Source organism: Oncorhynchus gorbuscha, linkage group LG13 (genome assembly GCF_021184085.1).
Source record: "Oncorhynchus gorbuscha isolate QuinsamMale2020 ecotype Even-year linkage group LG13, OgorEven_v1.0, whole genome shotgun sequence".
Taxonomy (NCBI): domain Eukaryota; kingdom Metazoa; phylum Chordata; class Actinopteri; order Salmoniformes; family Salmonidae; genus Oncorhynchus; species Oncorhynchus gorbuscha.
The window spans coordinates 24,773,061-24,795,893 of NC_060185.1; the positions used below are offsets into that span (position 1 = coordinate 24,773,061).

The 22,833-nt window shown below is 51.2% G+C and overlaps 1 protein-coding gene across 2 annotated transcripts in view; it reads left to right on the top strand.

The window, feature by feature from the left end:
* The first annotated feature begins 3,405 nt into the window (after positions 1-3,405).
* Positions 3,406-22,833, top strand: part of LOC123992607 (endothelin-converting enzyme-like 1) — a 45,113-nt gene continuing 25,685 nt past the window's right edge. Inside the window, exons 1-6 of one of the 2 annotated variants that reach the window (XM_046293882.1) lie at positions 3,406-3,600; positions 12,577-13,785; positions 13,940-14,008; positions 14,200-14,310; positions 14,531-14,623; positions 17,205-17,329. In XM_046293882.1, coding sequence (XP_046149838.1) covers positions 12,925-13,785; positions 13,940-14,008; positions 14,200-14,310; positions 14,531-14,623; positions 17,205-17,329 — 1,259 coding nt within the window. In that variant the 5' untranslated portion in view covers positions 3,406-3,600; positions 12,577-12,924. The remainder of the gene's footprint in view (positions 3,601-12,576; positions 13,786-13,939; positions 14,009-14,199; positions 14,311-14,530; positions 14,624-17,204; positions 17,330-22,833) is intronic. The other variant, XM_046293883.1, reaches the window with a different exon arrangement.

Below are 22,833 nucleotides of genomic sequence, written 5' to 3' on the forward strand. Positions count from 1 at the left end.
GTCAGGAGGAGCATGGGGCAGCAGGGCATAGGCTGAGTCAGGAGGAGCATGGGGCAGCAGGGCATAGGCTGAGTCAGGAGGAGCATGGGGCAGCAGGGCATAGGCTGAGTCAGGAGGAGCATGGGGCAGCAGGGCATAGGCTGAGTCAGGAGGAGCATGGGGCAGCAGGGCATAGGCTGAGTCAGGAGGAGGAGCATGGGGTCAGCAGGGCATAGGCTGAGTCAGGAGGAGCATGGGGCAGCAGGGCATAGGCTGAGTCAGGAGGAGCATGGGGCAGCAGGGCATAGGCTGAGTCAGGAGGAGCATGGGGCAGCAGGGCATAGGCTGAGTCAGGAGGAGCATGGGGCAGCAGGGCATAGGCTGAGTCAGGAGGAGCATGGGGCAGCAGGGCATAGGCTGAGTCAGGAGGAGCATGGGGCAGCAGGGCATAGGCTGAGTCAGGAGGAGCATGGGGCAGCAGGGCATAGGCTGAGTCAGGAGGAGCATGGGGCAGCAGGGCATAGGCTGAGTCAGGAGGAGCATGGGGCAGCAGGGCATAGGCTGAGTCAGGAGGAGCATGGGGCAGCAGGGCATAGGCTGGGGTCAGGAGGAGCATGGGGCAGCAGGGCATAGGCTGAGTCAGGAGGAGCATGGGGCAGCAGGGCATAGGCTGAGTCAGGAGGAGCATGGGGCAGCAGGGCATAGGCTGAGTCAGCAGGGAGGAGCATGGGGCAGCAGGGCATAGGCTGAGTCAGGAGGAGCATGGGGCAGCAGGGCATAGGCTGAGTCAGGAGGAGCATGGGGCAGCAGGGCATAGGCAGCATAGGCTGAGTCAGGAGGAGCATGGGGCAGCAGGGCATAGGCTGAGTCAGGAGGAGCATGGGGCAGCAGGGCATAGGCTGAGTCAGGAGGAGCATGGGGCAGCAGGGCATAGGCTGAGTCAGGAGGAGCATGGGGCAGCAGGGCATAGGCTGAGTCAGGAGGAGCATGGGGCAGCAGGGCATAGGCTGAGTCAGGAGGAGCATGGGGCAGCAGGGCATAGGCTGAGTCAGGAGGAGCATGGGGCAGCAGGGCATAGGCTGAGTCAGGAGGAGCATGGGGCAGCAGGGCATAGGCTGAGTCAGGAGGAGCATGGGGCAGCAGGGCATAGGCTGAGTCAGGAGGAGCATGGGGCAGCAGGGCATAGGCTGAGTCAGGAGGAGCATGGGGCAGCAGGGCATAGGCTGAGTCAGGAGGAGCATGGGGCAGCAGGGCATAGGCTGAGTCAGGAGGAGCATGGGGCAGCAGGGCATAGGCTGAGTCAGGAGGAGCATGGGGCAGCAGGGCATAGGCTGAGTCAGGAGGAGCATGGGGCAGCAGGGCATAGGCTGAGTCAGGAGGAGCATGGGGCAGCAGGGCATAGGCTGAGTCAGGAGGAGCATGGGGCAGCAGGGCATAGGCTGAGTCAGGAGGAGCATGGGGCAGCAGGGCATAGGCTGAGTCAGGAGGAGCATGGGGCAGCAGGGCATAGGCTGAGGCTGAGTCAGGAGGAGCATGGGGCAGCAGGGCATAGGCTGAGTCAGGAGGAGCATGGGGCAGCAGGGCATAGGCTGAGTCAGGAGGAGCATGGGGCAGCAGGGCATAGGGGTCAGCATGGGCATAGGCTGAGTCAGGAGGAGCATGGGGCAGCAGGGCATAGGCTGAGTCAGGAGGAGCATGGGGCAGCAGGGCATAGGCTGAGTCAGGAGGAGCATGGGGCAGCAGGGCATAGGCTGAGTCAGGAGGAGCATGGGGCAGCAGGGCATAGGCTGAGTCAGGAGGAGCATGGGGCAGCAGGGCATAGGCAGGGGCAGGTGGTGCTGAGTGAACAGACTCAGAAAACACATTCTTTGTTTTGTCCTCAACCTTTTGGCCCTCTTTCTCATGTTAAATCACCTGCCTTTAATCCCACTATCACCCCTCTCCCCAAACTATAGATATTTTGTTTCTTATTATTCACATTCTAAACTGGAAACAGACTTTAGCTTTGAAATATCGATACTCTTCACGTTGGATGTAATTTTCCATTTTAATTAGTTTGAATTACATTCTGTTCTATTTACATGTATGGCAATTAGGCAACATTTGCAAGGTGCCCTGGACCTGAATGAACCAGTAGCCTACTTAATTCATATTTTTAGAAGCTCAAACACAGACTCAAAGTTAAGACTCAAAAACTCTTCGATTTTTGTCCTGAAATGGTTGTATGGGTGAGGTTAACACGGTGTGGGTTTCCTCCTTCGTGGCACTGGCGGCGGCAGGTGCACCGTAATTAAACTCGGATGAATAAAAGTCCCAGGATACCCGCGCGCGCCACTCATCCGAAAGCCCGTAGTCAAAAACACTAATCGATCGTGGCTCATCTGTTTTCACCGTCCGTGCCCCCCCCCCCCCCCCCCCCCCGTAGGCGTGGTGTCGCAGTGTAATTTCGCGGAGTGCTCAGTCCCCTTGGACGTTACACCTAAGCGAGCAGACCAGACAGGCCTATAGTGAATCGGCTCAGTGTCTGTCTGCTGCTTCTCACCCGTGTTTACCTTTCCGTTTCCCCTCAGAGCTAGGTTAGACTACTGGCAGTAGCTTAGTAACACATAACGCTAATGATCTCTCTACACTGACGGTGTGTTCAAAGTGATAACTGTCGATACGGCTATAGATAATCTGGAATCAAGTAATTTGACACAGACCCACAGACGTCATCTGAAATGTTTTCCTTTTCTTTGGGTGAGGGCTCATGGTCAGCAAATGGTTAGTATATCCAGTCACCGGGAGGCATTGAGAGCAACGAAACTGTGTTTGATTTATTTTGTCCATCTGTTGACATCTTTACAACTTTTTTGGTCAGTCTAGACTAGAGTGTCCCAAGATCGGGCGCAACAGCATGGTTTCCCCCAGCCTCTTATTCTGGCAAACGTCCTATGAGATAAGGTGTAATGAAATGGGCAGTTATTTAACTGATTTGCATAGTAACTTTAAATTGAATGTTTGCATTATGTGTGGCTCTATGGGCTTGGATTAGGTTTCTCAACAGTTTAATAACCTCTTAAACTGACTTTTGATAATAATGTAGACTATTTCATTATGTTTAGGCTATAGCCTTGTGCGTATGTTATATTTGATGAGAATAATCAAATGGCAGAATTGAAGACAGGCTATTCACTTATTATAGAAGCAACATCGAAGACAGGCTATTCACTTATTATAGAAGCAACATCGAAGACAGGCTATTCACTTATTATAGAAGCAACATCGAAGACAGGCTATTCACTTATTATAGAAGCAACATTGAACGACAGGCTACTCACTTATTTGCAACCGTGGTTGCGGTAGGCTAAATCTTCCATCTCAGTCTCTCCCTCTCTCTCTGTCTGTCAACATACGCTCTCTCTCACACTCACACACGAAGTCTCGCATTTTTGGATTTGCGTTTCATGCTGGGGGGTCAGCTGCTGCAGCGGAGCAGCAGTGAGTGGCTTGTTCCAGCGTCTAGCCCTCTGACCAGCTGCCGTATGTACATGCATGGACAGGACACGATCAGAACTACTGTCGCAGACCAGACTTACATCTGAAGCGCATGGACAGACTCTGAACACTGACTTCGTGCCGGTAAGTGTGTGTGTACTCATTCTAAGTGTATATCGTGGCATGCCTGTCTAATTCCAAGCAGTTAAATGTGTTTGCAACAGTACTGGCGTTAAATTAATATTGTTTTGCATCGCTTTTATAGCCACTAGCAGAGAGTATAGTTGAAATGTGTTATTTCAGGATGCTCTGTTTGATGAATGTGTTCTATAGCCCCTATATGCAAACCGTGGAGCAGTGTTCTGGTTTCTCCAGTAGGACCAACGCAATCACTACATCCCAAATTAGTTTACGTTTAGTATGAAAGTTATGAAGATGAACATTGATCATGTTGCCTTCAGTTGTCAAAGTTATGTCAGAATAAGATTAGGAGGCTATTACATGGGATTTCACGCGCCATGAATTTTCCACAGACAAAGTTGGATTTTAAATAAGACTTTCGTCGGTTCGTTTACACATTGAATGTGACACTCAGTAAAACAGAGAGATCTCCGATCATCTGCCTCTTTCTCACTGTCGTAGCTCCGCGGCTTATCACTGTATCCATTTCAGTGGCTCTGATGATATCGAGTGGCCATGGCGAGCGAGTTGACTGAGTGTGTAGAGCCTCGATGTGGTCACCCAAGCCGGGTTAATTGAATTAGCATCCTGGTGGCTGCGTGACAAGGGTGAAAGGAAGAGACCCGGGATGCCCTCGAGGGTCTGGGGCGCACAATCGTTTGTGTAACAGCGTTCCAGCTAGTGGTTAAACGATCCCTCGGAAACGCGGGCGTGTGTTTATGTCACACAAAAGGGCCAGTGGCTGTGTGTAAGAGAGACACTAAAAGTGTAAATTCCTGTCAGAAATATTTCTGTTTCAGGTTCATTTTGGTCCTTATGCAACAGTGTTCTCTAAAACTATTTCACACTATAGCGTGTCTGTAGCCCTACACCATCACTACGGCTCTCTGCTGTGTGCGCAGCCTCTGGCAGGCGGTGATAAGAGTTGGTGGGAACCAGCCTGCTCAGAAACTCCAGTACTACTGAATGTGATCCGTCAGGGTCCGTGACCACTTTGATTAGAGGGAAATAAACCAATTTACAGTATGGCGCTGTCCTGGGTCTCCAAGCCCGGATGGATGCGTGTACATGGCAGGCAGCGGGAAAGCCAGAGACGCGAGATTCTTCCCCTGCTCCCCATTCTATACGATAACCTATTGTGCGCTGAAATTAATTAGATCATAATAGCATTGATCTTAACCTGACCCCATCCGGCGTTGTGCTCTTCGGTCCATTGATCGTATTTAGGATTTATGAAGGGTGGTTAGCGACCCAGGACATGCTCTGGACAAGATGGGTGTAGTGGGCCTGTGTGCATAAGAGCTTTTCTTGTGTGCAACGTTTGTTTTATTTGTGTGTGTGTGTGTGCCTAGAGTTGTTTGAACTGAACTGTGTCCTAAATGCTATCTATGTTCTCTGTTTGAGAGGTGATATATGGGAAGAGCTTGACAACTGGCGGGGTACTATGCATCATCCTGAGTGTATTCATAATGCATTTAGGCTGTGTGTGTGTGCAAGTGCAATACGTGTATGAGAATGTGTGTGTATGGACTGTGCAGGACAGAGCAGCATTCATTTCACTCTCAGACATTAGACCTATCATGTCTGGTAAACAGCCATTCATCAGCTTCTCCTCTCATAGTGATGCCAATCAGAACCAATCCATTAGCCGCACAGTGTGGGCAATACCATTTTATGTCTGTCCACTGCAAGAGGACTCCATTAGTGTGTGTGTTACGATTCTGTAATTGTTTTCAGGATATATTGGATGTTAGTGTGTGTGTCCCTCTCCATGCACGAGGCTATCCTACCAATTTGTGCCTATGTGTGTATGTTGATATGAGATACAGCATTCGGTGAGTGTATGTATGGTCCATCAAGAGTGAATATCAGTGTTTATAATACATTCATGTGTGTGTATGTGTGTGTGTGCGAATGAGGGGGAGAGTCGTGACTTGTGATGGATGATGGAGAGGGTAGATAATGGCATCTTGTGAAGAAACACAATTCTCACTTTTCCTCCCCCTTCATTTCATCTTTCATCCCAGCCCCTCCCCCACCCTCTTCCCACTCCCCTTTATAGTCAACCCTTTTCTCTTCCTCTTTTACCTTTCCACAAAAAGAGCAACAAATATGTTCTTCCTCACTACCTCTCTCACTCAATTACACCTTCTCTCTTCCCCCTTTCCCATTGGCCAAAAACTGGTTGAGTCAAAGTGGTTTCCCCATCATTTCGACCCCAAAAATCAATGTTATGATGTTGAGTCTATTTAGAAAACTCATTGGATTTGCAAAATGTCATCAACGTAAGGGCATTTAGGTTTTTAACTTTGAACCTAAATCCAATGACATGCTGACATTTTTGGTTAATTTCACATTGAATTTACGATAGTTGACAACTCTATCAAATGTAAATCAAAACTAGATGTTGAACTGACATCTGTGCCCAGTGTGTTCTCTCCTCACACACTGAGAAACAACTCTGCCTCTACCACTCTTACTCCCCCTCTCCTCTCCTCCTCTTCTGCTCTCCCTCTCTATAGTTCCTGTACTGGCTAAAGTTGAGCAGGTGTGAATAGCAATGTTGATTTGCAGTCTGGTATCTCATCAGTGGGAGGCAGGTCATCAATGTGATTGTGTCTGTGTCCCTACTGTCTCTCCCTCCGCACAAACATCTTCCTCCTCTCTTGTTCCAGATGACGTGAACCACAATTATAGTTAGATTCATTTATATACAGACATGCTCAAATTCAGATTCCACACACACATACGCTGATATAATGCAGACTGTGTGTCGTTCTTTCTCACACTCAAAAACAATGACTTTGGTGTGTATTTCTTATTTTTTTCCTTTTGTTTATGAATACTATATGTATAGTTGTTCCTGTCAAAACCAGCACTGGACCTAGATCCACTTCTGTGCACAGGGTTTTGTTTATGAATACTATATATATATATATATATATATATATATATATATATATATATATATATATATATATATATATAAATATAAATATATATATATAGTTGTTCCTGTCAAAACCAGCACTGGACCTAGATCCACTTCTGTGCACAGGGTTTTGTTTTATTTTTACACTGAAAAACAATATTTGGTGTACTGGACCATAGTGGACGACAGAGTACATATTGAAAGGTTTCGTTCCAAACGCTATGTATCCATTTTCAAAAATGTTGGTAAATTAGCTTTTATTGTTGAAAGAAATAATGAAAGGTGTGTTTTTAACATGATCTAATCATGGCATGGGGTTGTTCAATGACAGGCATATAACTGTATTTGTTTCAAATCTATCACTTGATGGTTTCATTTCAGAGAGACAAATAATGTTTGTTTTTTTAAAAGCTCCTCACTCTCAGATAAATAAGTAGTACTGCTAGGTTTTACCCAGACAAATGTAACAAATAACTACACTTTCAATAAGAGATGTACAAATTATACATTTCTATTATCAATATTTAAAAAATATAATTTAAAATTCTAATTAAATTGAGTAATATGAGATCTGTATGTAAAACATTTGCATTTTACATTTGTCATTTAGTAGATGCTCTTATCCAGAGTGACTTACAGTAAGTGGGTTCATAAGATACTATAGCTAGGTGAGACCACCACATATCACAATCAAATATACATTTACATTTTACATTTAAGTCATTTAGCAGACGCTCTTATCCAGAGCGACTTACAAATTGGTGCATTCACCTTATGACATCCAGTGGAACAGCCACTTTACAATAGTGCATCTAAATATTTTAAGGGGGGTGAGAAGGATTACTTTATCCTATCCTAAGTATTCCTTAAAGAGGTGGGGTTTCAGGTGTCTCCGGAAGGTGGTGATTGACTCCGCTGTCCTGGCGTCGTGAGGGAGTTTGTTCCACCATTGGGGAGCCAGAGCAGCGAACAGTTTTGACTGGGCTGAGCGGGAACTGTACTTCCTCAGTGGTAGGGAGGCGAGCAGGCCAGAGGTGGATGAACGCAGTGCCCTTATTTGGGTGTAGGGCCTGATCAGAGCCTGGAGGTACTGAGGTGCCGTTCCCCTCACAGCTCCGTAGGCAAGCACCATGGTCTTGTAGCGGATGCGAGCTTCAACTGGAAGCCAGTGGAGAGAGCGGAGGAGCGGGGTGACGTGAGAGAACTTGGGAAGGTTGAACACTAGACGGGCGTTCTGGATGAGTTGTAGGGGTTTAATGGCACAGGCAGGGAGCCCAGCCAACAGCGAGTTGCAGTAATCCAGACGGGAAATGACAAGTGCCTGGATTAGGACCTGCGCCGCTTCCTGTGTGAGGCAGGGTCGTACTCTGCGGATGTTGTAGAGCATGAACCTACAGGAACGGGCCACCGCCTTGATGTTAGTTGAGAACGACAGGGTGTTGTCCAGGATCACGCCAAGGTTCTTAGCGCTCTGGGAGGAGGACACAATGGAGTTGTCAACCGTGATGGCGAGATCATGGAACGGGCAGTCCTTCCCCGGGAGGAAGAGCAGCTCCGTCTTGCCGAAGTTCAGCTTGAGGTGGTGATCCGTCATCCACACTGATATGTCTGCCAGACATGCAGAGATGCGATTCGCCACCTGGTCATCAGAAGGGGGAAAGGAGAAGATTAATTGTGTGTCGTCTGCATAGCAATGATAGGAGAGACCATGTGAGGTTATGACAGAGCCAAGTGACTTGGTGTATAGCGAGAATAGGAGAGGGCCTAGAACAGAGCCCTGGGGGACACCAGTGGTGAGAGCGCGTGGTGAGGAGACAGATTCTCGCCACGCCACCTGGTAGGAGCGACCTGTCAGGTAGGACGCAATCCAAGCGTGGGCCGCGCCGGAGATGCCCAACTCGGAGAGGGTGGAGAGGAGGATCTGATGGTTCACAGTATCAAAGGCAGCCGATAGGATGAGAGCAGAGGAGAGAGAGTTAGCTTTAGCGGTGCGGAGCGCCTCCGTGATACAGAGAAGAGCAGTCTCAGTTGAATGACTAGTCTTGAAACCTGACTGATTTGGATCAAGAAGGTCATTCTGAGAGAGATAGCGGGAGAGCTGACCAAGGACGGCACGTTCAAGAGTTTTGGAGAGAAAAGAAAGAAGGGATACTGGTCTGTAGTTGTTAACATCGGAGGGATCGAGTGTAGGTTTTTTCAGAAGGGGTGCAACTCTCGCTCTCTTGAAGACGGAAGGGACGTAGCCAGCGGTCAGGGATAAGTTGATGAGCGAGGTGAGGTAAGGGAGAAGGTCTCCGGAAATGGTCTGGAGAAGAGAGGAGGGGATAGGGTCGAGCGGGCAGGTTGTTGGGCGGCCGGCCGTCACAAGACGCAAGATTTCATCTGGAGAGAGAGGGGAGAAAGAGGTCAGAGCACAGGGTAGGGCAGTGTGAGCAGAACCAGCGGTGTCGTTTGACTTAGCAAACGAGGATCGGATGTCGTCGACCTTCTTTTCAAAATGGTTGACGAAGTCATCTGCAGAGAGGGAGGAGGGGGAGGAGGATTCAGGAGGGAGGAGAAGGTGGCAAAGAGCTTCCTAGGGTTAGAGGCAGATGCTTGGAATTTAGAGTGGTAGAAAGTGGCTTTAGCAGCAGAGACAGAGGAGGAAAATGTAGAGAGGAGGGAGTGAAAGGATGCCAGGTCCGCAGGGAGGCGAGTTTTCCTCCATTTCCGCTCGGCTGCCCGGAGCCCTGTTCTGTGAGCTCGCAATGAGTCGTCAAGCCACGGAGCGGGAGGGGAGGACCGAGCCGGCCTGGAAGATATAGAGAGTCAAAGGATGCAGAAAGGGAGGAGAGGAGGGTTGAGGAGGCAGAATCAGGAGATAGGTTGGAGAAGGTTTGAGCAGAGGGAAGAGATGATAGGATGGAAGAGGAGAGAGTAGCGGGGGAGAGAGAGCGAAGGTTGGGATGGCGCGATAACATCCGAGTAGGGGCAGTGTGGGAAGTGTTGGATGAGAGCGAGAGGGAAAAGGATACAAGGTAGTGGTCGGAGACTTGGAGGGGAGTTGCAATGAGGTTAGTGGAAGAACAGCATCTAGTAAAGATGAGGTCGAGCGTATTGCCTGCCTTGTGAATAGGGGGGGAAGGTGAGAGGGTGAAGTCAAAAGAGGAGAGGAGTGGAAAGAAGGAGGCAGAGAGGAATGAGTCAAAGGTAGACGTGGGGAGGTTAAAGTCGCCCAGAACTGTGAGAGGTGAGCCGTCCTCAGGAAAGGAGCTTATCAAGGCATCAAGCTCATTGATGAACTCTCCGAGGGGACCTGGAGGGCGATAAATGATAAGGATGTTAAGCTTGAAAGGGCTGGTAACTGTGACAGCATGAAATTCAAAGGAGGCGATAGACAGATGGGTAAAGGGAGAAAGAGAGAATGACCACTTGGGAGAGATAAGGATCCCGATGCCACCACCCCGCTGATATACAGGATACTAACATTCTATTCCAGCTAAACAATGGATATACAGTATAGTGTTTGTCCCCTCCCCTCAAAAAAACATTTTCATACACATCTAAAATATGTGAATGAAAAATCTGAGAACAATAATAACTTACACACACATGAAGGTAAGCAATCATTTCTGATTAAAAAACACATTGTGGAAAAAGTGTGGATATATCATTTTAGAAATAAACTTTAATGCTGAACTGTAGAGAAGGTAAGACCATCACAAGTATCAAGTTACTGATGGCTGCCAAGTCTAACTTCAAAGGACCCACAAGTCACTGGGTTCATTTGGTAGACAACTAACAGCCAAACAAACACAGAGCAAGATGCTCATGCACCCTGGTCTCAACATGCACCCTGGCCTCAACATGCACCCTGGCCTCAACATGCACCCTGGCCTCAACATGCACCCTGGCCTCAACATGCACCCTGGCCTCAACATGCACCCTGGCCTCAACATGCACCCTGGCCTCAACATGCACCCTGGCCTCAACACATACCCTGGTCTCAACACGCACCCTGGTCTCAACACGCACCCTGGCCTCAACATGCACCCTGGCCTCAACACGCACCCTGGCCTCAACACGCACCCTGGCCTCAACACGCACCCTGGCCTCAACACGCACCCTGGCCTCAACACGCACCCTGGCCTCAACACGCACCCTGGCCTCAACACGCACCCTGGCCTCAACACGTACCCTGGCCTCAACACGTACCCTGGCCTCAACAGGCACCCTGGCCTCAACACGTACCCTGGCCTCAACACGTACCCTGGCCTCAACAGGCACCCTGGCCTCAACATGCACCCTGGACTCAATATGCACCCTGGCCTCAACACGTACCCTGGCCTCAACATGCACCCTGGCCTCAACATGCACCCTGGCCCCAACATGCACCCTGGCCTCAACACGTACCCTGGCCTCAACACGCACCCTGGCCTCAACACGCACCCTGGCCTCAACACGCACCCTGGTCTCAACACGCACCCTGGTCTCAACACGCACCCTGGCCTCAACACGCACCCTGGCCTCAACACGCACCCTGGACCTCAACACGCACCCGGGTCTCAACACGCACCCTGGCCTCAACACGCACCCTGGCCTCAACACGCACCCTGGACTCAACACGCACCCTGGCCTCAACATGCACCCTGGCCTCGACACGCACCCTGGTCTCAACACGCACCCTGGCTGCCCTCTTTCCAAATCTTTGACCTCTCTGCTCACTTTCCTGAGGCAAAACAAAGAAAGAGCGTGTCTGTGTGTGTGTTGTCTCACTCCACTGTAGTGAAAAGCCAGTCTCAGACTGATCGAACTTCTGAAAGCTGGGATAGCGATCTTTGTGAATTGATACTCAATATCTTATCTTATCACATACTGTGTGTGTGTGTGTGTGTGTTTTGTGTGTCTGTCTGTCTGTGTGTGTGTATCTGTGTGTGTGTGTGTGTGTCTGTGTGTGTCTGTGTGTGTCTGTGTGTGTGTCTGTGTGTGTGTGTGTGTGCGTCTGTGTGTGTGTGTCTGTCTGTGTGTGTGTCTGTGTGTGTGTGTGTGTGTGTGTGTGTGTGTGTGTGTGTGTGTGTGTGTGTGTGTGTGTGTGTGTGTGTGTGTGTGTGTGTGTGTGTGTGTGTGTGTGTGTGTGTGTGTGTGTGTGTGTGTGTGTGTGTGTGTGTGTGTGTGTGTTCCCAGCTCTCACTGTCTCACGTCAGAATTGGACGTCCATCCATGTTCTACACATGTCAAATTTTGAAGTTGTTCCAAACGTCAGCATTCAAAGTGTTCAAGGTTAAGTTCAGGATATTAACTCAGCATTATTAAGGATTGGCATTAACTCAGAATGGTTAAGGTTTGGGATAGACTTTAAACAAAAATATCAAAAAACACTTTCTACCTATAAATTCAAACTTGCAACCTTTGGAATCAGAGGCAGATGCTTACGTCTATCCACCATCCCCATCGCCCTAGCAAATCTGAAACCTACTTGAAGGTAACAGCATTCACTGTTACCCCTAGTGACCAGCTTCCACATCATCTCCTGATGTCGAATACTGACTTGTACCACGGGTGACCTGGCTGGTATGTGTGTCCTCACAACCAGTCCTGCAGAATGTCTATTCCTGCCTGTCTAAATAACTCTTCCATGCCATTTACATCCCTCTTTCTTCCTTCTCCCCCTTTTTCTGCATCTTTATCTACCCCTCTCCCCTCCCTTTACACACTCCCCCCATCCTCTCTCTCTCCCTCCCTCTCTCCTCTCCTCATCCTCTCTCTCCATCTCTCTACCTCTCCCTCCCTTTCGCCTCCCCTACTCCTTATCGATCCATCCAAAGTCATGAGTCACAGAGCGAAATCATCTCCCTGATGGATAGGTGTCAGAAATCAATCCAAAGAACTTTAGGAAAGAACGACAGACTGGAAGAAGAGCATCTCAAAAGAGACAGAACCCTTTGTCTTATCTCAGTGCTGTAATCATGGATTCCATCTTCTGTCTCATCCACTCCCTCCCTCTTCCTCTCCTCCTTTTCTATTGCCAGACAGGCTGAGGCTCCACTGGGTGAAAAGGAAGAGAGGAAGACAGGGCAAAAGGGAAAGAGAGACCAAGACCCAGAGATACACTGACAGAGAAACAGAGAGAGAGCCTCAGTGTTCCCTAACTCTGTAAAGGTAAGGGTAGCAGAGGAGACATACAAGAGGCAGTGTGTTTAGGAGAACCCAGGGCATTTGGGCTGCGTTACCCCTTTAGCCCTCTAGTGGGTGCCCTCGCCCATATCAGGCCTGAAGGGACATGGCCATCTGAAAGACTCTTCTCTCTACCACCTTCCACCACTCCCTCTATCAGTCTCTTTTTTTCAACAACGTAACTCTAATCAACTCTCGTTGCCATGGAGAAGACATACTCCCTCACAGCCCACTATGATGAGTTCCAGGAGGTCAAGTATGGTGGTCGCTATAGCAGCGGCACCCTTAGCAACGGCATGAGCCTGCACTTGGGCGGGAGCCTAGACCGAAATATTGGGCGTGGCCGAGGCAAAGGGGGCGGGGCCAGTGATCGGAGTCGGGACCTGAGTGGCATCAACAGAGGACAGGGACTTCCTCGTTGGAGCCGCAGGGAGATCTGCCTGCTCTCTGCTCTGGTGTTTGCTGTGGGGATGTGTGTCATCCTGGGCAGCATGCTGGCACTCAAATACATCTCCCTGGACTTCCAGCAGGAGGCGCACTGCAGACAGGACTGCCAGAAGAAACGCTCGTTAGTCCGCGCCGCACGCTTCATCCAGGCCAACATCGACCCCACCATCCAGCCCTGCCAGGATTTCTACAGCTTTGCCTGTGGCGGCTGGCTACAGCGCCATGGCATCCCAGAGGACAAGCTGAGCTATGGCATCATCACCGCCATCGGAGAGCACAATGAGGAGAAGCTACAACGTCTCCTGCTGGAGCCTGTGCGTCGGCACACCGTGGACTCGGCGGAACGCAAGGTGAAAGAGTTCTACCGCTCCTGTGTGAACATCCAGGAGATTGACAAGCTGGGGTCGGGACCCATGACGGAGGTGATTGACAGCTGTGGTGGGTGGGACCTGGTTGGAGTGCCCTCTGGTGGTGCGGGGTGGGAGAGCAGTACTGCACCAGCCAGACCAGACTTTAACGAGTTGCTCTATAGGACCCAGGGGGTGTACAGCACTGCGGTCTTCTTCTCTCTGACTGTCAACGTGGACGATAAGAACTCCTCACGCAACGCTATCAGGGTAAGAGTGTCTCTGTCAGAGTGTCTCTCTGCGTGTGTGAACACCTTACTGTTTATCATCTGACTGATATACCATCTGTTTACTTACATGTCTGTGTTGATTACACATGTCCATATGTGTTCCCTTGACTGTGATCGTATGTGTGTATTTGTAGATTGATCAGGAGGGGCTCACACTGCCTGAGAGGACTCTGTACCTGGGGCAGGATGAGGACAGTGTGAAGGTAAAGGATTACCCCCACCCTCTTTCTATCCACCACTCCATCTCTCCATCTGTTCACTTATCGACCAATTCCTTTCTTCTCCATCCATCCACCTGTTTGTTCCTGTCATCTCTGTTCCCTTTGTTATCCTGTCTGCTCTGCCACATGTCACACTGATGTCCATTGACCATTAATGATGATGTCATGGACAGATCCTGGCGGCTTACAAGGCCCTGATGGAGCGTCTGCTAAGCATGCTGGGGGCTCACAATGCCACTCAGAAGTCCAAAGAGATCCTACAGCTGGAAACACTCCTAGCCAACGTAAGTGTGTGTGTGTGTGTTTGGTGTGTATTTGTGTGTGTGCATGTCTATATGTGTGTGTATTTGTGCGTGTGTGTGTGTGTGCATGTCTATATGTGTGTGTGTTTGTGCGTGTGTGTGTGTGTGCATGTCTATATGTGTGTGTGTTTGTGCGTGTGTGTGTGTGTGTGCATGTCTATATGCGTGTGTTCAGTTGTAATGTTTTTCCCCTCTGTTTCAGATTACTGTGTCTGAGTATGATGAACAGAGAAAGGACATCAACACTATGTACAGCCGCATCACCCTGAGACAACTACAGCGCATCGCTCCTAGTGTGAGTACCACACACACACACACACACACACACACACACACACACACACACACACACACACACACACACACACACACACACACACACACACACACACACACACACACACACACACACACACACACACACACACACACACACAAATCTGTGTTGTGTGTGTGTGTGTGGGCAGGAGTGTGATGGATTAAGAGCTGATCTCCAGCAGAGCATTGTGAAGTGTGTGAAGTGTGTGTGTAAGGCGGGGGGCCATTCTAGGCCCCGTGAACCTCTCATACCCACGCCTCCGTGGCTCAGCGAAGCTGTCCGCCTTCCGGGGATAGAGGGAGACCAACGGGGGGCTACGGAAGGAAGGAGAAAGAGGGTAGAGGAAGGGAGAGGACGGGATAAATAGGGGTCGACGGGGGACTTCAGAAGGAGGATGGGGGGGGGGGCTGATGGGGGGGGCATATGGGATGAATCTGGGGGAAAGAGGGACAGAGGAAGAGGGAGGAGAGGGGGGAAGACAGGAGGGGAGAGCCGTAAGATGACTTGGACAGCAGCAGGAAACTGATGGAGAATTCAGAGCTGCTCCATCACTTCTGATTGGAGAAGAAGGGAGGGGAGTGAATGGGGGAATGGACATGGACAGAGAGAGAGATAAATGAAGTGAGCTTCACTAGCATCACTGATAAAACGAGAGAAAGAAACATGAGAGAAAAAGAAAGAAAGAATGAATGAAAGAAATGCGAAAGAGATTCCTAAAAAGGTGCAAATGGAGAGTGAGAGATTATTTTCCTGCTGTAGCAAACTGGTTTAAATTAAGATCCTACATCAGAACACATTCAGACAGACAGACATGCTCAAATAGGGGGATGTCAATTACGTTCATACTGATTTATCCCTCTCCCTCTTTCACTCTCTCTTTTCTGCTATCCCACTATTGCCTGTTAATAATAGTGGGAGATTATGAGACAATTTGGGATTACAGGGATGCTGTATGGTCAGTAGTTAAAGAGGAACATTGTGTTGTGGATGACCTAAATTATGAGCAGGGTTTCTTTTATGGCTTTACCTTCTTGTTATCCTCTATATATCTTTGATATTGTGGAGGCAGTATTTGCACTTTCCTTACTGGTACAATAAAGGTTTGTTGGAATCCCCTTTCATCAGAGCAGGGTGACAACAATCCTGTTTTCTTATCTTGTGTTGTGGAAATTCCCACCAGGGACTCAAAGTCAATATTAAATTTACCATCTCCATCTCTTCATTCAAAGACTCAGTCATAGGCACTCTTACTGACAGTTGTTGCTGCTTTGCGTGATGTATTGTTGTCTCTAACTTATTGCCCTTTGTGTTGTTGTCTGTGCCAAATAATGTGTGTACCATGTTTTGTGCTGTCACGTGTTGCTACTGTACCATGTTTTGTGCTGTCACGTGTTGCTACTGTACCATGTTTTGTGCTGTCACGTGTTGCTACTGTACCATGTTTTGTGCTGTCACGTGTTGCTACTGTACCATGTTTTGTGCTGTCACGTGTTGCTACTGTACCATGTTTTGTCATGTTGTGTTGCTACCATTGTGCATTTTCATGTGTTGCTGCCATGCTATGTTGTTGTCTTTGGTCTCTCTTTATGTAGTGTTGTGGTGTTTCTCTTGTTGTGATGTGTGTTTTGTTCTATATTTAAATGTTTAATCCCAGCCCCCATCCCCGCAGGAGGCCTTTTGCCTTTTGGTAGGCTGTTGTTGTAAATAAGAATTTATTCCTAACTGACTTGCCTAGTTAAATAAAGGTTCAATAAAAAATTCAATACAATAATTTTTTATCAGCAAGCTGGAGAGGTTCCAACAAACTTAATGAAACCAAGTAGTACACGTCGGTCAGGAGATCCGCCGGGGCAGTCCTGTTAGTTCTCTTATATACTGCTTACACAGACAAATTATATTTGCATGATTTACATGATTCATTATTCATAATTCATTTATCATTAACGTTTGGTTCCTGTATGTAGCCAACCAATACCTCACAAGGCTTCTTATTTCCAAGCTGAGACCTTGAAACTGAGACACTCTTTTTGGTCCTCAAAGCAATGTTCTGGGCTTACTGCCAAATTGCTTATACTGATAGTGAGGATTCCTCGCAGACACAATCAATCGGTCACTTGCATAAACACAATTGAATTGGTTATTAGAAAAGCACAAACAACATTTTCTCTCACACTTGTTAAAACCTAAAACCTCTACTCTCCTATCCCTCCACTCCTCTCCCCCTTCCTCTCCTCTCCTCTTCCTGCCCTCTCCTCTTCCTCTCCTCTCCCCCTTCCTCTGCTCTCCTCTTCCTGCCCTCTCCTCTTCCTCTCCTCTCCCCCTTCCTCTGCTCTCCTCTTCCTGCCCTCTCCTCTTCCTCTCTTCTCCCCCTTCCTCTCCTCTCCTCTTCCTGCCCTCTCCTCTTCCTCAACTCTCCCCCTTCCTGCCCTCTCCTCTTCCTCTCCTCTTCCTCTCCTCTCCCCCTTCCTCTCCTCTTCCTGCCCTCTCCTCGTCCTCTCCTCTCCCCCTTCCTGCCCTCTCCCTCTTCCTCTCCTCTCCCTCTTCCTCTCCTCTTCAGCTGCATTGGAAACGTTTGTTGGACAGAATTTTCCATGATAACTTCTCTGAGGATGAAGAGATCGTGGTGTTGGCTACTGACTACATGGAGAAAGTCTCTGAGATCATCAAGACCACCTCCAAAAGGTGAGAAAGGGAGGGTGGGAGGAGGAGATGGGGGGTGGATGGGGGAGGAAGAGAGGGAGGGAGGAGGAGAAGGGTGGATGAGAGGAGGGAGGAGGAGAAGGGTGGATGAGAGGAGGGAGGAGGAGGAGGGTGGATGAGAGGAGGGAGGAGGGTGGATGAGAGGAGGAGGAGGGTGAATGAGAGGAGGGTGAATGAGTGGAGGGTGGATGAGAGGAGGGAGGAGGGTGAATGAGAGGAGGGAGGGTGGATGAGAGGAGGGAGGAGGGTGAATGAGAGGAGGGAGGAGGGTGGAGGGAGGAGGGTGGATGAGAGGAGGGAGGAGGGTGGATGAGAGGAGGGAGGAGGGTGAATGAGAGGAGGGAGGAGGGTGAATGAGAGGAGGGAGGAGGGTGAATGAGAGGAGGGAGGAGGGTGAATGAGTGGAGGGAGGAGGGTGGATGAGAGGAGGGAGGAGGGTGAATGAGTGGAGGGAGGAGGGTGGATGAGAGGAGGGAGGAGGGTGAATGAGAGGAGGGAGGATAATAATAATAATAATAATAAATGCCATTTAGCAGACGCTTTTATCCAAAGCGACTTACAGTCATGTGTGCATACATTCTACGTATGGGTGGTCCCGGGGATCGAACCCACTACCCTGGCGTTACAAGCGCCATGCTCTACCAACTGAGCTACAGAAGGACCACGATGAGAGGAGGGAGGAGAGTTAATGAGAGGAGGGAGGAGAGTGAATGAGAGGAGGGAGGAGGGTGGATGAGAGGAGGGAGGAGGGTGGATGAGAGGAGGGTGGATGAGAGGAGGGAGGAGGGTGAATGAGAGGAGGGGGGAGGGTGGATGAGAGGAGGGTGAATGAGAGGAGTGAGGATCGTGAATGAGAGGAGGGAGGAGGGTGATGAGAGGAGGGAGCAGGGTGGATGAGAGGAGGGAGCAGGGTGGATGAGAGGAGGGAGCAGGGTGGATGAGAGGAGGGAGCAGGGTGAATGAGAGGAGGGAGGAGGGTGATGAGAGGAGGGAGCAGGGTGGATGAGAGGAGGGAGCAGGGTGGATGAGAGGAGGGAGCAGGGTGGATGAGAGGAGGGAGCAGGGTGGATGAGAGGAGGGAGCAGGGTGGATGAGAGGAGGGAGCAGGGTGGATGAGAGGAGGGAGCAGGGTGAATGAGAGGAGGGTGATTGAGAGGAAGAAGGAGGGTGAATGAGAGGAGGGAGGAGGGTGAATGAGAGGAGGGAGGAGGGTGAATGAGAGGAGGGAGGAGGGTGAATGAGAGGAGGGAGGAGGGTGAATGAGAGGAGGGAGCAGGGTGAATGAGAGGAGGGAGCAGGGTGGATGAGAGGAGGGATCAGGGTGAATGAGAGGAGGGAGCAGGGTGAATGAGAGGAGGGAGCAGGGTGAATGAGAGGAGGGATCAGGGTGAATGAGAGGAGGGAGCAGGGTGAATGAGAGGAGGGAGGAGGGTGAATGAGAGGAGGGAGGAGGGTGAATGAGAGGAGGGTGAATGAGAGGAGGGAGCAGGGTGGATGAGAGGAGGGATCAGGGTGAATGAGAGGAGGGAGCAGGGTGAATGAGAGGAGGGAGGAGGGTGAATGAGAGGAGGGATCAGGGTGAATGAGAGGAGGGTGAATGAGAGGAGGGATCAGGGTGGATGAGAGGAGGGTGAATGAGAGGAGGGATCAGGGTGGATGAGAGGAGGGAGGAGGGTGAATGAGAGGAGGGATCAGGGTGAATGAGAGGAGGGTGAATGAGAGGAGGGATCAGGGTGGATGAGAGGAGGGAGCAGGGTGAATGAGAGGAGGGAGCAGGGTGAATGAGAGGAGGGAGCAGGGTGGATGAGAGGAGGGAGCAGGGTGAATGAGAGGAGGGTGATTGAGAGGAAGAAGGAGGGTGAATGAGAGGAGGGAGGAGGGTGAATGAGAGGAGGGAGCAGGGTGGATGAGAAGAGGGAGGAGGGTGAATGAGAGGAGGGATCAGGGTGAATGAGAGGAGGGAGCAGGGTGAATGAGAGGAGGGAGCAGGGTGAATGAGAGGAGGGAGCAGGGTGAATGAGAGGAGGGAGCAGGGTGGATGAGAGGAGGGAGCAGGGTGAATGAGAGGAGGGATCAGGGTGAATGAGAGGAGGGAGCAGGGTGGATGAGAGGAGGGAGCAGGGTGGATGAGAGGAGGGAGCAGGGTGGATGAGAGGAGGGAGCAGGGTGAATGAGAGGAGGGAGCAGGGTGGATGAGAGGAGGGTGATTGAGAGGAAGAAGGAGGGTGAATGAGAGGAGGGAGCAGGGTGAATGAGAGGAGGGAGCAGGGTGAATGAGAGGAGGGGGCAGGGTGAATGAGAGGAGGGAGCAGGGTGGATGAGAGGAGGGAGCAGGGTGGATGAGAGGAGGGAGCAGGGTGAATGAGAGGAGGGTGATTGAGAGGAAGAAGGAGGGTGAATGAGAGGAGGGAGGAGGGTGAATGAGAGGAGGGAGGAGGGTGAATGAGAGGAGGGAGGAGGGTGAATGAGAGGAGGGAGGAGGGTGAATGAGAGGAGGGAGCAGGGTGAATGAGAGGAGGGAGCAGGGTGGATGAGAGGAGGGATCAGGGTGAATGAGAGGAGGGAGCAGGGTGAATGAGAGGAGGGAGCAGGGTGAATGAGAGGAGGGATCAGGGTGAATGAGAGGAGGGAGCAGGGTGAATGAGAGGAGGGAGGAGGGTGAATGAGAGGAGGGAGGAGGGTGAATGAGAGGAGGGTGAATGAGAGGAGGGAGCAGGGTGGATGAGAGGAGGGATCAGGGTGAATGAGAGGAGGGAGCAGGGTGAATGAGAGGAGGGAGGAGGGTGAATGAGAGGAGGGATCAGGGTGAATGAGAGGAGGGTGAATGAGAGGAGGGATCAGGGTGGATGAGAGGAGGGTGAATGAGAGGAGGGATCAGGGTGGATGAGAGGAGGGAGGAGGGTGAATGAGAGGAGGGATCAGGGTGAATGAGAGGAGGGTGAATGAGAGGAGGGATCAGGGTGGATGAGAGGAGGGAGCAGGGTGAATGAGAGGAGGGAGCAGGGTGAATGAGAGGAGGGAGCAGGGTGGATGAGAGGAGGGAGCAGGGTGAATGAGAGGAGGGTGAATGAGAGGAGGGAGCAGGGTGAATGAGAGGAGGGAGGAGGGTGAATGAGAGGAGGGAGGAGGGTGAATGAGAGGAGGGTGAATGAGAGGAGGGAGCAGGGTGGATGAGAGGAGGGATCAGGGTGAATGAGAGGAGGGAGCAGGGTGAATGAGAGGAGGGAGGAGGGTGAATGAGAGGAGGGATCAGGGTGAATGAGAGGAGGGTGAATGAGAGGAGGGATCAGGGTGGATGAGAGGAGGGTGAATGAGAGGAGGGATCAGGGTGGATGAGAGGAGGGAGGAGGGTGAATGAGAGGAGGGATCAGGGTGAATGAGAGGAGGGTGAATGAGAGGAGGGATCAGGGTGGATGAGAGGAGGGAGCAGGGTGAATGAGAGGAGGGAGCAGGGTGAATGAGAGGAGGGAGCAGGGTGGATGAGAGGAGGGAGCAGGGTGAATGAGAGGAGGGTGATTGAGAGGAAGAAGGAGGGTGAATGAGAGGAGGGAGGAGGGTGAATGAGAGGAGGGAGCAGGGTGGATGAGAAGAGGGAGGAGGGTGAATGAGAGGAGGGATCAGGGTGAATGAGAGGAGGGAGCAGGGTGAATGAGAGGAGGGAGCAGGGTGAATGAGAGGAGGGAGCAGGGTGAATGAGAGGAGGGAGCAGGGTGGATGAGAGGAGGGAGCAGGGTGAATGAGAGGAGGGATCAGGGTGGATGAGAGGAGGGAGCAGGGTGGATGAGAGGAGGGAGCAGGGTGAATGAGAGGAGGGAGCAGGGTGGATGAGAGGAGGGAGCAGGGTGGATGAGAGGAGGGTGATTGAGAGGAAGAAGGAGGGTGAATGAGAGGAGGGAGCAGGGTGAATGAGAGGAGGGAGCAGGGTGAATGAGAGGAGGGAGCAGGGTGAATGAGAGGAGGGTGATTGAGAGGAAGAAGGAGGGTGAATGAGAGGAGGGAGCAGGGTGAATGAGAGGAGGGAGCAGGGTGAATGAGAGGAGGGAGCAGGGTGAATGAGAGGAGGGTGATTGAGAAGAGGGAGCAGGGTGAATGAGAGGAGGGAGCAGGGTGAATGAGAGGAGGGAGGAGGGTGAATGAGAGGAGGGAGGAGGGTGAATGAGAGGAGGGAGCAGGGTGAATGAGAGGAGGGAGGAGGGTGAATGAGAGGAGGGAGCAGGGTGAATGAGAGGAGGGAGCAGGGTGAATGAGAGGAGGGAGCAGGGTGAATGAGAGGAGGGAGCAGGGTGAATGAGAGGAGGGAGCAGGGTGAATGAGAGGAGGGAGCAGGGTGAATGAGAGGAGGGAGCAGGGTGGATGAGAGGAGGGAGCAGGGTGAATGAGAGGAGGGATCAGGGTGAATGAGAGGAGGGAGCAGGGTGGATGAGAGGAGGGAGCAGGGTGGATGAGAGGAGGGAGCAGGGTGGATGAGAGGAGGGAGCAGGGTGAATGAGAGGAGGGAGCAGGGTGGATGAGAGGAGGGAGCAGGGTGGATGAGAGGAGGGAGCAGGGTGAATGAGAGGAGGGAGCAGGGTGAATGAGAGGAGGGAGCAGGGTGAATGAGAGGAGGGAGCAGGGTGAATGAGAGGAGGGTGATTGAGAGGAAGAAGGAGGGTGAATGAGAGGAGGGAGCAGGGTGAATGAGAGGAGGGAGCAGGGTGAATGAGAGGAGGGAGGAGGGTGAATGAGAGGAGGGAGGAGGGTGAATGAGAGGAGGGAGCAGGGTCAATGAGAGGAGGGAGCAGGGTGAATGAGAGGAGGGTGATTGAGAGGAAGAAGGAGGGTGAATGAGAGGAGGGAGCAGGGTGAATGAGAGGAGGGAGCAGGGTGAATGAGAGGAGGGTGATTGAGAAGAGGGAGCAGGGTGAATGAGAGGAGGGAGCAGGGTGAATGAGAGGAGGGAGCAGGGTGAATGAGAGGAGGGAGCAGGGTGAATGAGAGGAGGGTGATTGAGAGGAAGAAGGAGGGTGAATGAGAGGAGGGAGCAGGGTGAATGAGAGGAGGGAGCAGGGTGAATGAGAGGAGGGTGATTGAGAAGAGGGAGCAGGGTGAATGAGAGGAGGGAGCAGGGTGAATGAGAGGAGGGAGCAGGGTGAATGAGAGGAGGGAGCAGGGTGAATGAGAGGAGGGAGCAGGGTGAATGAGAGGAGGGAGCAGGGTGGATGAGAGGAGGGAGCAGGGTGAATGAGAGGAGGGTGAATGAGAGGAGGGATCAGGGTGAATGAGAGGAGGGATCAGGGTGGATGAGAGGAGGGAGGAGGGTGAATGAGAGGAGGGAGCAGGGTGAATGAGAGGAGGGAGCAGGGTGAATGAGAGGAGGGAGCAGGGTGGATGAGAGGAGGGAGCAGGGTGGATGAGAGGAGGGAGCAGGGTTAATGAGAGGAGGGATCAGGGTGAATGAGAGGAGGGAGCAGGGTGAATGAGAGGAGGGATCAGGGTGAATGAGAGGA